Genomic DNA, 16745 nt, shown 5'->3' with positions numbered 1-16745 from the left:
CTATGCAGCAACTCCCCGGTCATCACGGTACGGGATGATCAAAGTCTCATTTGGGAGTGCATCAAAGAGCTAAGCATACGTGGTCATATAATAAAGTCTGAGATGAATAAAGAGAAAGCAAATATGGGCCAACCCATTAAGATCCCCGTCTATCTAAGCCGGGGAACAAAGAAGACAACACCAACAACAATGAAACAAGCGTATCAAATCCAGCATAGCCTCCAATTCCAACGCGCTGCATCTTTGTCTTTGTCGGTATCAAAGTGGGTAGTAGTAATAATTTTAGAAAGTCAAAGGTAAATCTCAAGTATTAAAATGCGCCGGCTCAATGCACTGGTCTTTGTATTTCAAGCAATAATTCGGTGACACTTGTAAAATTCGCTCAAGATGGGTGAAAAAAGACAAATCGGGTCGTCGTTAGGTCGTCATGATGCAGCGGATAGCTGTCGCTTAAGACACCCTGACTCCATGAGGCGCAGGAACAAGATGTCGGGGGGGCTTTCCGTTGCGTTCTTTCTGCTCCGGAGGTTTAGTAGGCTGCCACAAAGCTGCGCCGGAGATGCGAGCCGAGGGAACAAGCCTAGATGCATCGAATTCCTGGATGAACTTCTCGTCTAGCACTCTAGATTTGGGCCAGGAGTAATTTCGGTATTCACTGAGAGCATCGCGAAGTTCCCATCCCTGAAGTCTTCGGAAACAGGCCATTACACAGCCAGTGCGATGCTAGGTAGACAGTCAGCTCCCGGAAGCCTGCGGATTTGGTAATAGTGGGGACTAACCTTTCCCTTATTGCAGTGGACAAGGACGGGATGATTCGCCTTATTTAGAAGGATTTCGAGAACGCCAACCACAACGTGATCGGGGGTCTTGACGGCAGGGTCCTTGTTGGCCTGGATAGGGATGCGAAAATGTGCGATGCCATTTTCCTCGAGAAACCTCGTGTGACTTGCGGTGTATGGCTCATCCACCAGAGTGCTGTGATCGTTAGACATTTGAACTCCAAAAGGACGATGATTAAGCCACCTACACAATAGTTTTTAAACCCAAAGGTCTGAGAGATGGGAGGTTCCAAGGATGAGGGAACGCGCTGCGATAGATACCCTTGACAACCTCTCCGAAGTTGGCGGGCAGCTCTGGGTGTAGAAGCTCGGGTTCCATCGATGAAGTGACACGACAGGCTTGCCTCTCTGTCACAGAGCAGATATATTAGTGTACTCGTGTTGCCATTACCAAGAAAGGAGGTGGTTTTGTTTGTCTAGATCTTGCTTTTGGGGGCGGGGAGGGGAGGATCAGGAGACTCACCATTTTGCGCACCAGGCGAACCGTTAGCAATACCCTCCGTCAACGGGGGCTTTGCCACGCTAGTCATCATACAAACGGAAGAGCTTGAGCTTGAGCTCCCTGAAAATGGTTTGATAGTTTCCATGTTGAGGTAGATAGAGCTTCGTGGACAGTCTCGGAACGCGGTATCTCGGAATAGGGAACGCGAACGCCGTGCGCGCGAAAATTTCCAGGCACAATTTGGCTTGATCAGGGACCCAGTTGTTTTCCTATCTGGAAAATCAACAGATCTCGAGAGAAGCGAATAGACGCAGTCTATTCAACCTGAGAAAGACTTGAGAAGTCTGACTCGCAAGGTTCAGATAGACACGAGACCTTGAAGAATCAACATTGTGAACAATGAGGAAGAAATTGTGGGAAACGACGATAAGACGCGTAGCTAAACGTGCAGCTCAATCACAAAGCAGTTGTTTGAAGCAGCAACCAGGAGGCGAAGAAGAAGTTGAGGATGAGAAGAGAAGAAAAAGGGGAGTGCAGTTGCAGATAGGTACTGTAGGTATGGGCGGTGAGCTGATGAAAAAGAAGGGGGAAAAAAGAAGCTGGGGAGCTGCGCTTGGAGGCTTCCGCCGGGTGCAGGCTCCAGCAAGCAGACCTCAAGCAGGAAAATATCAGGGCGTCAAGATGGAAGAAGATCTAGAATTCAAGACACAAAAGTGATTTGAGAGGATCTATTGGTGGGGGGATGCTCTCTAGCTACCTTACCCACTTTGTTTGCCAGAACGTGCTTTCCTCCGCAAAGGAAGTTTCCAGGCCCCGAGATTGACTCACATCTTCTCGTCAGACACTGGTCAGTCTGCTGTCATCGAGACCTGAAAGAAAGCCATGGTTTGACGGACGGCCAGCCACTGGGAGCGACCCAGGGTTGGTTGAATCAAAGATGAGGGACCAAGTCATTTCGATTGATTAAACCCATCGCATCCGTGGGAGAACAGAAAGGCTGAATTTCTTGGGCAAGTCCAAGACAGATTTTATGTGTGTTTATATAAGTCAAATCGGAAAGAAACCAAGTGGTTGATGTCTACGCTCTAAACCAAAAGTGAATAAATAAAGAAAAGAGATCGGAATAAAAAAGACAGACGGTGTCGCAGGCTCATGGAAGATATACGCGATCTACGACGCTTCTTCGCCAAGTCCGAACATTCGAATAGAGTTGTTCCACGCACTAAAAAAGATTAATCAGGTCAAGGATGGAACTTCCGTGGAGCGGAAAGGCACTTACGCTTCGCACACCTCCTCCACGGTGATGCCCTTGACTTTGGCGATGACATGGGCGACATGGGAGATTGCCACAGGCTCGTTGCGACCCTTGACCATGCACCCCTTCTGCCATCGCTCCTTCTTAACGGCCTTGGGGAGCGCTGTTGCCCCTTTCAAGTATTTGGCCGATGCGTGGGAAGGTCGGATTTCGCACTGCGTTCCAAATACAGTCAGCAAGCCAGTCTCATCTCACTGCCAAGCGCCAGAGAGGCCACAAACCCAAGGTCCATCTGTCTCGATCTGGAGTCGGTCAAGCGGAATGGCTTTCACCACTTCTAGGTTTTCCTCGGTCTTCAAACTGCACCCGTTGACCCCGATGTCGAGACCAATGGCCACCATGCGGTTCATCTCTTCCAAAGTGCCCGTAAAGCTGTGTACCAGACCCCGTTTGGGAAGTTTCGCCAGTCGAGGCGCTAGTAGCTGCTCGAAATCCTCACTGGCTGCTCGGGAATGAAGGAAAAGAGGAAGCTGGATCTCCACCGCCAGGTCTAACTGGGCGGCGAAGTATTTGAGTTGAGGTTCTTTGGGACTGAGGAACAAGCGATCGTAGTCAAGACCGATCTCTCCAAAAGCAACGGCGTGTCCGGCCTGTTTTGACTCGAGCGCCATAGTCTTCACTTCCTCCAGCATTTTCGCGGCGCCCTCGGGATACTCATCGAATAGTTTTGCCTGACAGGGATGTACTCCGACCGTCGCATAGCAGAAGCCCGCTGGATTTTCGCGTGTCAGTCAACTTTGTCAGACGTAGAAAAGAAGATCCACGAAGGTGTTGCACACATACGGTAGGCCTGAGCAAGTTCAATAGCACGTCGAGACTCCTCCAGATCCGAGCCGGTGACCATAAACTTCTCACAGCCGCCATCCCGAGCACGCTGGATAATATCGTCTAGGTCACTGTCATGGACTTGTCGTCCATGGTATTCGCCTCTGAAAACGGGATCGCTGAGATTGATCCCAATCTAAGATCAAGTGCCACCATCAGTTACGAGGACCCAAGATAATTCGTATGATGAAGGGGACAAACCCACATCGACATATCTTAAAGGCTTACTGGAGTCACCCATTCTGACCGACGGAGCGTTCCTGGGGGAGTCTGTAGAGAAACTGTGTCTGGTTTGAGCAATCAGAGATTGATGCGGGACAAAGAAACTACTGCAAGATACTGCTTCTAAAGTGAGCACGAGACCACCCATTTACTGCCCGTCCTCAGAGACATTATTGGCAGGTGTGCGAAACATACCTGGTCTGGAAAGAGACCGGCGTTGGTGCAACCGAACAGTGCGTTTTACGCAGCCTAGAAAGGGCGTATTACTATTCCCAAGGGATCTCAAGAGACTGCCTACACCAAGAGCCACGTGCATTGAAGAATGTTAATGTGCCTTTGATTGTGGACCAAAAACCCTTCGGCAGCGCAACCCAAGATCCACACTGCGCCGGTGATGTTGGAGGCAGAAATCGTGGGATCTCCAGCCACGGGAAAACTGCGCCTCCGTGGCTGGTGGTCATGGTCTTACATAAGCGCTTTCGGCGACCAGTCCGCGTTTCTCGTCGGCGTTGGTCCGATTTCAGGCATCTAGGCACCCAGGCACCAGGTGGACGGAACCCATACAGTGTTGTGCTTCTTTAAATCAAATCATTTATAGGTCACAACAATGCATTAACCGATCTCTACGGACATCTTCTCCCCATGAATACCTATATATCGAAAAAATACTATTACGAGTACTCGTAATCTCGGGCCTCTGGCTGGTCTGCACCGGTCGGCGTCTTTTACCCCGGACCTCAGGCCGCAAGTGGAACCGGCGAGCATCAGTAGTTCTCCACCTCGTTTTCCTGATAATGCGGAGGAGCTGCTTTCTCTGCGACTTGGTCTAATCCTCTCTCAGTCTCAATTACACCCGTTCTGATCGCGCCGTCTTAGTAGGACTCTTATAACCTTGTCAGCATTCACACAACTTATTCGGAATCGACAGACTGGGATTGGCTCGGAAGAATCTCTGTTTATCATGTCAGATAATAAACTCGTGTCGACCAAGCAGGTCGCGGAGCATAACACCCCCGGGAATTGCTGGCTAGTAGTCGACAAGCAAGTGTGGGATGTGACCGACTTTGTCGAGGACCACCCGGGGGGCTCTAGCGGTATGTAAAGCCTATCCGAGGTCATACGAATGCTAATCCCCTCTGGCTCCACGATCTAGTGATTCTCAAATACGCCGGTCGCGATGCCACCAAAGCTTACTCAGAAGTACACGTTCCCGGCCTTCTCAAGTCCAATCTACCGCCGCAGAAGTACATGGGCGTACTAGACGAATCGACCATTGACGACGAGTGGGCCAAAGAGCCCCCGGCGGAGAATCCGCAGGTGATCTTAGAGAATGAGAAGCCGCCGCTCCACACGCTGATCAACTCATACGACTTCGAGCTCGTGGCGTCCAGAACCGCCAGCAAGAAGACATGGGCCTTCTTTTCCAGCGCGGCGACGGATCTCCTCACGCGCGACGCGAACAAGTCCTGTTTCGACCGGATATGGTTTCGGCCGCGTGTGTTGCGCAACGTTCGCTCGGTGGACCCTAAGACGACCATGCTGGGGGTAGATTGCAGTTTGCCGCTGTTCGTAAGTCCGGCGGCCATGGCCAAGCTCATTCACCCGGAGGGCGAGCGGGCTATTGCCAGAGCGTGTGAGAGTAAAGGGATTATGCAGGGGGTACGTCTTAGGAAGCTATCACTGAAAGTGATACCCGTTCAGCTAAACACTGAAACGATCAGGTCTCCAACAACTCCTCCTACTCGACAGAAGACCTGAGGGAGGCTGCCCCCTCGGCCAGCTTCTTCTTTCAACTGTACGTCAACCGGGACCGTGCCAAATCGGCAGCACTCCTCCAGCAATGCTCCGCAAACCCCAACATCAAAGCCATCTTCGTGACGGTGGACGCCGCCTCGCCGGGGAAACGCGAGGCCGACGAGCGCGTCAAGGCAGACGAAACGCTATCGGTCCCCATGGCGCCGTCCAAGGCGAAGAACGACAAGAAAGGCGGCGGTCTGGGACGGGTGATGGCCGGGTTCATCGACCCGGGGTTGACGTGGGAGGATCTGGTTTGGGTACGGAAGCACACGCATCTCCCCGTGTGTCTCAAGGGCGTGATGTCGGCCGACGACGCCATCCTCGCGATGCAGGCTGGGCTGGACGGTATCCTCCTGAGTAACCACGGCGGACGCAACCTGGACACGAGTCCACCGTCCATCATCACGCTGCTGGAGCTGCAGAGGCGCTGCCCGGAGATATTCGACCGCATGGAGATCTACGTGGACAGTGGGATCCGACGCGGCACGGATATCCTCAAGGCTGTCTGCCTCGGGGCCACGGCGGTGGGCATGGGTCGCAGCATGCTCTACGCCGCCAACTACGGTCAGGAGGGAGTGGAGCATCTGATAGATAGTAAGTGTCGAAGTCGCCCTATCCCCGTCTGAGTGGACAAGTTGCTAAGCAAGCACACACCGCACAGTCATCAAGGACGAATTGGAAACGGCCATGCGCAACACCGGAATTACTACCTTGGACGAAGCCGGCCCCGATCTGGTGCATACAGGAGACGTCGACCACCTGGTGCCTCGTGCCCGGCTCCATCCCTACGCGCGCAAGGTCGCTAAGGGACGTCGTCGACCGGCGACCAATTCCAAGCTTTAGACAGGTTTTACACAATCTAACGGGATTTACGTCAACCACGCTCACATGAATACATGCTGTATACTCCGTACTCCGTCCTCCGTACATGAGTGCACATGCTGTAGATATATATCGCGGACCAACAGGATCAAGGGGAAATACAGTAAACTAATGCAATGGGTTGCATAGCCTTTGGATGCCGAAGCTGAACCATGCTTTGTTTTGTTTTTCTTGATACCGGCACTTGACAAGAGTTATGTTTTTCTGCATGAGATGCTGCAGATATACCTGAAACCAGCCGAAGTTCGCGAGGAAATATATTAGTTAGAGTCATTGATATGTCCTAGACGAAGGATAGACAGTAATTCGATCAATAGATTACATTTGAGTCAACTATTGCGTGCCAGTGGCAGTGCCGAGCACCATGGAAGACACACTTGAGTATGCGCCTTCATTCTCCGCCAGCCAGATCGACTGCCTGGAGTATGCGACCGGCCGAAGTGGAAGTGGCAAGCGACGACGGAGCGGGAAAGCGAGACGAAGGAAAAAGGGGAAATGACAAAGGATCCAGGGGGGTGGCCCGAAACGGCTTAGCGGCGCGCAATAAATAGGAGCGACTCCGCAAGGATCGCCCTCACGTGCCTTGTGCTCTCCACTCACCGCCTCTCCGGCCTCAACAGTTGAGAAAAAAAGTCAGGCAATCAATCAGCGCCATGCCAATGATAATCCGATCCGTCATCAATAATCCATCATAACTAGTCAAGTTAGACACGGGCTAGTCCTGGTCAGCTTCTTTGTGAATGGTGAATACTGCACATCCTCCGTATTGACTACGGGTACGGTACCGGTAGACTCGACCGTGGAAAGCGTTGTCCTTCCCCGCGGTCCTTTTGAGAATCATTGCGTCACTTGTCCGGGGGTCAACGGAGAGTTACCTTCATTACTTCCGTCAAGTCGGTGAAACCGTGCAACAGAGCGTCCATTCGGAACAGAGAGTCAGTGGTGAAGGAGGGCTGATAAAACACCACACCACCCTCCCGTTTCGTCTGGATCTCTTTTCCTCTTTCGCTCACCTGAACAATTATATATCGCTTTGTCCACGAGAAGATAAATGTTCGGCGTTACGACCGAGCCCTCCACGTCATGACCTGTATCGATTACACCTGGACTAAGACAGGTCTCATCGACGAGCTGAACCTAAACCCACCTCGTTTGAGCTGGCATCGCCCTTCCAAGGCGGCATCATTTTCGATCGGTCGTTTGCTCGTTAGCTCGAGCCTAGCGATATCGATATCGAATGATCGATAGCATCGAGAAGTAGCCATCCGCGGGGCTGTCTGTATTCTGTAAAATAACCGTGTCCGTAAGAGATCAACGGTGACGATGAAACATGGGGAAGGTCGCGACTATCATTTCCGTAGACGAAGAATTGAGGGAATCAGCACTCGAATCACGATGCGAGATCGTCGTATTTCCCCGAGGTGGGTTGTTATCTGGACATCCAAACGAACCGGGATGGGAAGGGAAGAAAGACGGAGGAGAGAGATGAGTGGCCAATGCTACCGTGGATCATCAACTGACCTTCTCTTCGCCGAAGACGAGGAGTCATGGAATTGTCCGCATTGCCTGATCGATTGGCCGTTTGGACGCCCGGGGCGTCGGGAGATATGCAAGCTTGACAGTGGGATTTATCCATTGTATACTGAGTATTGAGTATTCACTCGTTATGGTAGTATCATGATCAACATGATAACTACTTAGTAAAATGGAAGACGGAGAATGCTGGCTAGAAGGGATCGCTGCAAAGGCCAGACTTGGTCGGCCCCACCGGCCCCCGGGTGGAGCCCAGTACCTTCTCTACTGTGTAGATTGAATACCTTCTTACCTTACATGTCCTCCTCATGCTCAACCCCCCCAACCATTTGTCTCTTGTCTGCCCTTTAAGTTGACCGGCCTCCCTCCTCATTTCCTCGTCTTCTTCCTTTCCATTCATCTCTTTCCCCTGGTACCTGTACTCCCCGTGGTTCCTCCTTGACCAAGCTCTGTCCTACCCGGCATCACTTGGTACTACCTCAACTATACATTCCTGAGCTCAACCGATTTATTTATCCTTGATCCATCGTCTCTTTCTCTCTATCCCATCTATCCATCTGTTTACTCCCGTTGTACATCCTTCCTACATACACACTCACATAATGGCCGCTCCCCGATCGACGTCGTTGCGTGCTTTGCGTCTGCTGTCTCAGCAGCACGCCGCTACCCCCAGCATTCGCCGAGGGTTACACATCACTGGTGCCAACTCGGCCCAGCCGGCCAATGTCTCGGATAAGAGCACTTTGTATGCTGCTCGCAGTCTGTCCGACCTCAAGAGCGAGTGCCAGAGAAGATCTTTGAGGGCCAACGGTAGCCACCCCGAGGTATGTTTGAGACCTAGATCCTGTCTACTGAGTACAATCGATGGTTCTTTCAGACCAGCTAACCATGTCTTTACTTCCAGCTCGTTGAGCGTCTTGCCAACCATGACTTCCTTCAGTCCCGCGCCTTCAGCATTGCCATGCGGAGAATTAATGGCAGCTCCACTTCCGAGTAAGTTTCCCATCTACCCGTCGTCGATCATCATCGACCCTCCCCTCCCTTCCTCGGGGAAACGGCGGAAGGCTGACATCATCTTTCCATCTTTTTAGGAAAACCTCGGGTCGGCAATTTAATACCTCTCGTGCTCAGAAGGCCGTGAATGACTCATCTACTGTGGACTTTGCCTACCTGCCGTCCCTGGCGGATATTGACCCTCCTGCACCTCGCGCCGATCTGCGCATCCCGGTTCTTCCCGACGCCTACAACCACCACGAGACCGTCCAGAGCACCAGCTCGCCGATGCGACCCCAGGTCTACACTGTATCCGGGGAAGGAGCCGACGTCTCCGTCAGTCCGATGACGGAGGTCGTGGACAACCACTCGGTGGACATCGATCCGTTCTCTTTGACAGAAGCGGTGGGCAAGTCCCGCTTCGAGGCCGGCCTGGAACAACAGAAGAAGTCCGGCGAGCCGGGAGTTGTTCGAGAATTGTGGACGGGGATGTGGGAAGACATCTTCAGTCCTAAACAGTCGAGTCATCAGAAGCAGTGATTCGAAATGATCTTGTTGGTTAAATTAGCGATATAGTATTTGTCACGGGTGACTGGTTTCATAATTCATGACCTACTGGGGTTATTTTGGGATATCTTTGAATTTACATTCATGATATGGACCTTTTTCAACTTTCTTCAACTTTCTTAGTAGTCACTCTAGTATGTCATCGCTAGTACGTCATCCACCACGAGTAAACAAACAAAGTACCACTACCAAAGCCTACACCGTATAACAAGAGCCTAGGCAGAGTCACTACCGATCGATCGAAATTGATCATCTAATCTCAATTGATAACCAAATAACCTAGGCAGAAGCATCTCGGCACAGATCGAACGCGACGAGAATACCGGAGAAGAGGAAGTGGGTTCCAGTTCTCCGATCCCTTCCGACGCGGTGATTCTCATGTGAATCGCGCATTCCTCTTCACATGTATGTACGACGGAGAAGAGGGACTGGCATTCTGATCCAATAGTCCAATTCACTTCTATGGAAAATATTCAGTCAGATCTTCGGTGTATCTATCTAACTATCTGTATTGTTTTCCGAGGAATGATACAATAACGTCTGACGCCGGATGTTCAAACTCAATTCATGCGACATTTCGTCATGGACTCTAGTTAAATTATCAGTACGGGGCTAGTTTGTAAGCATTTTCTGTTCGGAATGTTCTTGATCTATTCTAATGTATATATAAACTAGACTGGTGGTTATCATCGTCAGATCTCCCTCAGCGTTAACCGGACAGGACGTATCATGTAAGACCAAGGTCTATCTATATAGTAGATGTGGGTAGTTGTTACCGTGATTACTTGTATATATAATATTGTTTATATTACTGAATATTTTCTGTATTATTGAATAAATCATGGGATAGATAGATAAATGACTCGCATGAGTATACAAGAAAGAACCATGTATGTTACTCTTGAATCCTATCTTACTCTATCCTAGGATGGGTAGAAACCAAATCCAACCCAACTAAACACCCACAGGTAGTGCCGATGTCAATGGTCTATTTGAATAACACCCGGTGGTCCGGGCTCAGCTGGAGCGCGAGTTGCGACCCGTCTAAGCTAACCCCGAACAAATTCAAGCTGGTGTCCTCAGCCGTGACCGTCTCGCGAGACATACTTCTTGCGGCCCAGGCAACTGTCTCATTGCGCGTCCGCTGCTGCTGGGCTTGATTCTTGGGCGCGCTTCCTCGCTGTCGAAGCTTCTCCATGGACCAGTCTGGAATGGGCCCAGGGGTGGTGGTGGATGTGGATGTGGAAGCATTCTTTTCGTTGAGCTCAGCAGTCTGACTCGAGGTGGAGATGGAGCGTTCCTGCGGAGAATCGAGAGCAGAGAAGGGGTCGGGCACGATTGCGAAAAAAAGATTAAGAGGAAGAATCTCAAGATAATTAGCAGGAGGACGGCAGAGTTGTAGGTATATAATGCCCTGCAATATCCGCATGAAAGAGCAACCTAACAACCTCTGCTATCCATTGCTCTACTGCGCTCAACCTTTCCCTATCGCCTCTGCTTCTCTTTTGTTTGATTGATCAACCTTCACAATCATCACAACTTTCTTTCAAAATGTCCACGCTGTGGGAGGTGACCAATTTTAGTCTGAGGACGAGCGCCAAAGACAGCACAGCGGACTCCCTTTATGCAAATGGCCAGATGCAGGTGAAGGTGATTGTGTCCATCAAGGCTAAAATCCCAGACCCAGACGATGGACCAGCCAAAGATTACACGTTGACCGCCGACGAGCTCAAGACCATCAAGTTGATCTATTATGACACGAGGAAGGAATTATCGGGGGAGTGGTCCTACTCTACTACCGAGAATGACTTTGCCCATGTGCTGCCTGGCGGTACAGCCCCAGCCGAACCCATCGCGGATGGCACACAGGCTGTCATCTTTTGGGTTTCGTCTACCAAGTTGGACCATGAGAATATCGCCGCCCAAGTCAGTCAGCCGGGCAAGGACGAGCCAACTATCATCGATACTACCGGTGGCTCGTACCACTCCATGGTCACACTCGTGACTCTTCAGCCGATTACCTATACTACAAGCAACGTCTCCTTCACTCGAGAGGATACGGCCGAGGGGACATGGAAAAAGAAGACCTGGTCTGCCACATGGACCTATAAGTGGGACCAGGATAACTACTATCTTTCCTCCAAGTTCTATCCCTTCCTGAAAGTCGATCGTAAAAAATTCGTTACCAATGATGATAGGTTTGCCTACCTCAGAGTCGACGGCAGCGATATTTCCATGTTCTATATGTTCAACATGGGAGAGGAAGAGACGGTGCAACGCGGTATTACTAGCACAAATGTCAACACCACACTTGAAAGAAGAGCCGATATCAGGATCAATCAGCAAAAGAACGCCTTTTGTCTCACCCGCCTCCGCTTCTTCAATGGGTGGTCACACTGGGAGCCTAATTGGAATCAGGATGCTTGGTTCACCATATATGATTTGTATGGAAATCACGGCCAGTTCTGGGTGAATACTCAAGGGCAAAACACACTCTCTATTACGTCCCGAAATGGGTCTACCTCGAGCGGACCTACAGCAAAGATTTGAGGCGTGGCAGCGACACAGACACGATGTGTGGCAGAGACAGCATTGAGGCTTCCTTGTTACCAACTTCTGGAGATGGAAAGCAAATGCGGTCAAAACCTCAAATCTCGGGTTCTCAGAGAAGATGAAAGTCCAGGGCCGATCTTGTAGCGCCCACAATGTCTGAGATGTCACCTCAAATGAAGGATTCAATGGGTATAACATGGTTCTTGTTTCTGTTTAGTTCTTCCCCCTTTTGCCAAACAGTCAATGCCAATCTTTCTCAGCTCGCGCGCCAAATTTTTCTTAGTTTCTTGTCTTTCCTTAACGAAGAGTATTTGCGCTTCCGGGCCGAAGACCTAGATTTCCATCATCCTAAGTGTAGAGTGTCATCTTTAGATCTGAAACCATGGAGGTAGGTAGCGACTAGCGAGTATAAATAGTTGTGCAGAGGGTTTCTAGGTTATGCATAGACTATAATACTGCAGATTACTATGTTTTATAGAAACGCCTTTGATTCTTGGCAGATCACTCGGGCGAACTATATCCGCAGCCCTGTGACATCATCATCTTCACCCTCACTTCTCTATTCATGTACTACAGTTACTGACTCTCTAGTTCATTGAATTAGTCTCTTGCAGAGAAACACACCCACCACTACTTCTTTAATCTTCTACTTCATAAAGATCGACCGGACCAAACCACCCGTGATCAGTCGACGGATGCGATGCGTTCGTCAAAGCTTAGGCTTAGCGGATCGACTCCACTTGATCTTCTTCACTCGCCTGAGTCGCCTCTCGGACGAGAGAGAGATGTCAATGTGAGGTCATACACTGTACTCATGGACCGGTATAAATTCGCCTTCTACGTCTGTTTCAAATAACCTTCTACTACTGAGTACTACAACTCAATTCGTTTATACCAATCTTCTGCAACTAATTTCTATAAACTAGATAGATAAGAGGGAAGTATATGCAAAATGAGCGACCCTACCAACCCCAACATCGAGCATCGAACCACGCCGCAATGGGGTCTCTACCAGCGGGAGAATTTCTGGAAAGTCAACGAGGGGCAGACGGTGCCGTTTAATACCGGTAAGATTCCTCTATCTATACTTCTACCTTGTCCGTTGGATATGGCGACATGAGCTATACGGGATATTTTCTCCCCAAGACCAAACCATCTGCAAAACCAGAAGACATATTTCTAACCGAGGATGATATCCCTCAGACCCCATCAAACTCGAATCCCTCGCGCACCAAAAACTCAGCCAAGGCGGCTGGCTCTACGCGTCCTCGAACGCCGGAATGTCGCAAACCCACCAAGCGAACCGCCAGGCCTTCTACCGCCACCGACTGATCCCCAACCAGCTCGTCGACACAAACCGCCGAGACACCACGACCACGATCTTCGGCCACCGCGTCTCCGCGCCCATCGGATTTGCACCCATCGGGATTAACAAAATCTACCACCCCTCGGCAGAAGCAGCGGTAGCAAAAGTCGCCGGCGAACTGAACCTCCCATACTGTCTCTCAACAGCGGGGTCCACGCCCATTGAGAAGGTCGGGGAAGCCAACGGGTCCGGAAACCCGCGCTTCTACCAGCTCTACATGCCGCATGACGACGAGCTGACGATATCCCTGCTCCAGCGGGCTTGGGACGCCGGGTTCGACGCGCTGCTACTGACCACCGACACGTGGCAACTAGGCTGGCGACACGACGACGTCGCGGGATCGAATTATGCGTTTTACCGCGGCATGGGCGCAGATCTGGGATTGTCGGACCCCGTATTCAGAAAACGGTGTCAAGCCGAGGGGATCGACCCGGACAAAGATGTCGTGGCGGCGTCGACGAAATGGATTGATTCCGTATGGCATGGACGGGCGTGGTCGTGGGAGAAAATCCCGTGGTTGCAGGAGCAGTGGCGCCGGATTTCAGGCGGGAGGCCGTTCGCGATCAAAGGGATTCAGAGCGTGGCGGATGCGCGAAAGTGTGTGGAGTATGGGGTGGATGGGATCGTGGTGAGTAATCATGCGGGACGGCAGGTGGATGGCGCGATTGCGAGTTTAGATGCGTTGGAGTCGATTGTGGACGCGGTGGGGGATCGTACCTATGTGATGTTTGATTCTGGGGTGCGGGGGGCGAGTGATGTCGTGAAGGCGTTGGCGTTGGGGGCGAGATTCGTGTTTGTGGGGAGGCTGTGGATTTGGGGGTTGAGTATCATGGGCGAGGAGGGCGTGAGGCATGTCATGCGGTCGTTGTTGGCGGATTTCGATATCTTGATGGGGGTGGCCGGGTTTAATTCTGTGGAGGAGTTTGATCGGTCGATCTTAGGTGAGTTTACGAGTCTTGGTCCCAGTGGATGGATGGAGCTGACGTCCGGCAGAGTCGTATCCGAAGATGTATTCGTTGATTCCAGACAGGGTGCTGTGATGGGGATATGGACGGGACAATTGAGTCTGGTTTCAAGTTCCAGAAATATGTCTGGTAAGTATATGAAGTGAATGTGAATAAGAATAAGAATATGTATATGAATGTGAATAAAGTATGCATATCACGGCAGACCATATATGCACAGTTGTGGCCCACCCCCTTCTGTCTAAATCATCAGTCCAACCACACCCAGCACCGTCACCGCCGACCAGGACAACCTCGGCATGATACCCGCCGCATCGCCAGAAGCGTCCGTCGCACTGGCCGAGCTTCCCGTCGAGGTAGCGGTCGACGTGGCCGAGGAGTCCGCGCCAGAGGTCGAGTCCGAGTCCGAGTTGGAGTCAGAGTTGGAATTCGATTTGGAATCCGAGTTGGAGTCACCGTCGTCGTCTCCCTTCGAATCCTTGTCTCCCGGATACGCTCGCTCCGCCAGACCAATCCGGTCCTTATCGTAATCAAACACCGTATACACGTTCTTCAGGAAGACATCCCCAACCAGCCAGACATCGTCCCCGAACAGCGCATGGCCCACGATTGTTGACACACAACCCGACCCGGTCTTCGATCCCACGTAGTCCTTGGGCGAGATGGTGTAGTTGACGCCGGAGAAGCCGAACTGCAGCTCGGCGGTGGAGTTGCAGGGGATGATGTGGTTGCGTTCGCCCTGGGCCGTGGCGCCGGGGATCTTGCCGTTCAGCACCTTGGCGTCAGCCGGCGGGATCAGGATGTACGAGGTGCCCGTGTCGATGAAGGCGGACTTGCCGGAGAAGCCGCAGGCGCTGCCATCGACGGTGGCGTCGTCGAGCGGGATCTTCCAGTGATCCTTGGACCCGACGGTGTTCGTGTACTTGATCTCTCCTTTATACTTGGAGTCGTCGACGCCGCCGAAGGTGACGGAGCCGTCCTGGACCTTGGCGGAGCCGCGCGACAGGCTAAAGCTGACGATGTTAGAAGACAGCAGCTTCTGCTTGGCGACGACGTCCATGAACGAGTCGTGACCGAAGACGCCCTTGCTGGCGCGGCCCAGGCCGAGGATGCCGTCCATGGGGTAGGACTGCAGCTCGTCGGAGGCCTCGGAGGCCAGGCCAAAGGTCATGTCAACGGAGACGTTGGCAATGGAGAGGGAGTCGGAGCCCAGCAGGCCGCTGACGGTGCCGGTGCCGTAGCCGACCTTCCACTTGTCGCCAGTCATCTGCAGGCTGGCGGAGGCGGCCTCGCCGAAGGTGTTGTGCACCCGGCAGGCCTTGGAGGTGCAGTCAGAGGCGTACAGCCAGGTATTGGCGCCGCCGGTGTCCAGCATCATCCAGAGCGATTGGTTCTTGGAGCCAACCTGCATGGCGGAGAAGTAGGATAGGTCGTTGCCGTCCTGGTTAAAAGGCGCGGTGTTGGGCTCGGACGAGTTATCGGAGCGCACAATCTTGTACTGGTTGTTGCGGCGGTCGAGGACGGGGAATCGCCGCAATTCGAAGGTGCTGGAGGTCGCCGGCAGCTTGTCGCCGGCGGACGACTCGACGTCATCTTGGAGACCGTCGGTGAGGGACCAAGGCACAAAGCGACGTTCAGGAGAGCTGGAGGAATCGCCGGAGGGGATGTCCAGCTCAATTGTGTAAGGAATGAAGGCAGTGACGCTGGCGGAGAGATAGGGGATGGCGACAAGCACCCATCGCAGCGGAAGATGCATTCTCGATTGCTATACTTTCATAGATCTAGTTCAGGGAGATAAAAAATGTAGGAGTAATAGAGTCCATGAAGGGATTGGATGCGGAGAATTAATTAAGGGGATAGATAAGAGAATGGAAGAATGGGATGGATCTATGAACTATTGGAACGTGCAAGGCTAAAATATAAATAGAAGAAGATGCTAAACGGGCGCTGAGAACAACAAAGGAAAGATGCGGGGACTGGACGAGAGAAGAGAAGGCAAGAAAAAGAAATGGAAGATGCCGGTAAAAGATATTAAAAAGAATCAGAATGAGAGAGAGAAGGAAGATAAAAGAGAGAGACTGAGAGATCCCCTCGAACTGGACATAACTTGGAAGCGGAGACGTCGACGGGTCTAGAGTTCGTCCGGCTCTGCAGACTAAACGCCCGGTGGACCTCCTTTTTCTCTCCTGAACTCCTCTTCTTCCTCTTCCTCCCACTGTCCACTTGTTCTCTGTTCGACTCTCGTTTGACCCTCCTACCGTTCCAAATACCAACATTCTCGACATTCGCTCAATGGTTCACATTCCCAACGCCACGGTATTCGAAACTCGACCAAGAAGTCCTGCCACGCCCATTTAAGATCAACCGCTGCGCCCACTGGCGCCGGAGGATCAACCGTTACATCGCGGCCTCTGTTTTGCCGCCGAGACTCTTGGGATCGTCTCGC

At 51.7% G+C, this 16745-nt stretch overlaps 9 protein-coding genes across 11 annotated transcripts; 5 read left to right on the top strand and 4 right to left on the bottom strand.

Annotated features, from left to right (window-relative positions):
- Positions 1–450: 450 nt before the first annotated feature.
- yphA (tyrosine phosphatase family protein) lies at positions 451–1372 on the bottom strand (the record flags this gene model as incomplete). Its single annotated transcript, XM_046088154.1, has 4 exons — positions 451–723; positions 780–975; positions 1028–1187; positions 1303–1372. 4 exons carry the CDS (start codon positions 1370–1372, stop codon positions 451–453), a joined length of 699 nt encoding a protein of 232 aa, XP_045944124.1.
- An 851-nt stretch (positions 1373–2223) lies between these two features.
- Positions 2224–4044, bottom strand: LDX57_006447. 3 transcript variants are annotated; one of them, XM_046088151.1, is made up of 6 exons: positions 3839–4044; positions 3627–3760; positions 3380–3557; positions 2818–3308; positions 2561–2751; positions 2224–2503 (listed from the first exon to the last, which is right to left on the bottom strand). In XM_046088151.1, the coding sequence occupies exons 1-6, from the start codon at positions 3957–3959 to the stop codon at positions 2452–2454; spliced, it is 1167 nt and encodes a 388-aa protein (XP_045944121.1). In that variant the 5' UTR covers positions 3960–4044; the 3' UTR covers positions 2224–2451. The 3 variants fall into 3 exon arrangements, with proteins under 3 accessions (XP_045944121.1, XP_045944123.1, XP_045944122.1); XM_046088153.1 differs by having other exon boundaries at positions 3627–4044; XM_046088152.1 differs by having other exon boundaries at positions 2481–3308.
- A 560-nt stretch (positions 4045–4604) lies between these two features.
- LDX57_006446 (FMN-dependent alpha-hydroxy acid dehydrogenase) lies at positions 4605–6283 on the top strand (the record flags this gene model as incomplete). The annotated part of the gene is made up of 4 exons (XM_046088150.1): positions 4605–4737; positions 4797–5302; positions 5365–6034; positions 6102–6283. 4 exons carry the CDS (start codon positions 4605–4607, stop codon positions 6281–6283), a joined length of 1491 nt encoding a protein of 496 aa, XP_045944120.1.
- Positions 6284–8457: 2174 nt separating this feature from the next.
- LDX57_006445 (uncharacterized protein) lies at positions 8458–9388 on the top strand (the record flags this gene model as incomplete). Its single annotated transcript, XM_046088149.1, has 3 exons — positions 8458–8679; positions 8760–8848; positions 8947–9388. 3 exons carry the CDS (start codon positions 8458–8460, stop codon positions 9386–9388), a joined length of 753 nt encoding a protein of 250 aa, XP_045944119.1.
- Positions 9389–10403: 1015 nt separating this feature from the next.
- On the bottom strand, positions 10404–10844 carry LDX57_006444 (uncharacterized protein; the record flags this gene model as incomplete). Its single annotated transcript, XM_046088148.1, has 1 exon — positions 10404–10844. The coding sequence occupies one exon, from the start codon at positions 10842–10844 to the stop codon at positions 10404–10406; it is 441 nt and encodes a 146-aa protein (XP_045944118.1).
- A 122-nt stretch (positions 10845–10966) lies between these two features.
- LDX57_006443 (uncharacterized protein) lies at positions 10967–11965 on the top strand (the record flags this gene model as incomplete). The annotated part of the gene is made up of 1 exon (XM_046088147.1): positions 10967–11965. The coding sequence occupies one exon, from the start codon at positions 10967–10969 to the stop codon at positions 11963–11965; it is 999 nt and encodes a 332-aa protein (XP_045944117.1).
- Positions 11966–12920: 955 nt separating this feature from the next.
- On the top strand, positions 12921–13088 carry LDX57_006442 (uncharacterized protein; the record flags this gene model as incomplete). Its single annotated transcript, XM_046088146.1, has 1 exon — positions 12921–13088. One exon carries the CDS (start codon positions 12921–12923, stop codon positions 13086–13088), a length of 168 nt encoding a protein of 55 aa, XP_045944116.1.
- A 160-nt stretch (positions 13089–13248) lies between these two features.
- LDX57_006441 (uncharacterized protein) lies at positions 13249–14445 on the top strand (the record flags this gene model as incomplete). Its single annotated transcript, XM_046088145.1, has 1 exon — positions 13249–14445. The coding sequence occupies one exon, from the start codon at positions 13249–13251 to the stop codon at positions 14443–14445; it is 1197 nt and encodes a 398-aa protein (XP_045944115.1).
- Positions 14446–14540: 95 nt separating this feature from the next.
- Positions 14541–16055, bottom strand: LDX57_006440 (pepsin-like aspartic protease; the record flags this gene model as incomplete). The annotated part of the gene is made up of 1 exon (XM_046088144.1): positions 14541–16055. One exon carries the CDS (start codon positions 16053–16055, stop codon positions 14541–14543), a length of 1515 nt encoding a protein of 504 aa, XP_045944114.1.
- Between the last annotated feature and the right edge of the window lie 690 nt (positions 16056–16745).

This window comes from Aspergillus melleus (genome assembly GCF_016097325.1).
Source record: "Aspergillus melleus strain CBS 546.65 chromosome Unknown contig3, whole genome shotgun sequence".
Lineage (NCBI taxonomy): Eukaryota > Fungi > Ascomycota > Eurotiomycetes > Eurotiales > Aspergillaceae > Aspergillus > Aspergillus melleus.
Note: the sequence above shows the minus strand (reverse complement) of the source record. Positions and strands in the feature narration are given on the sequence as shown.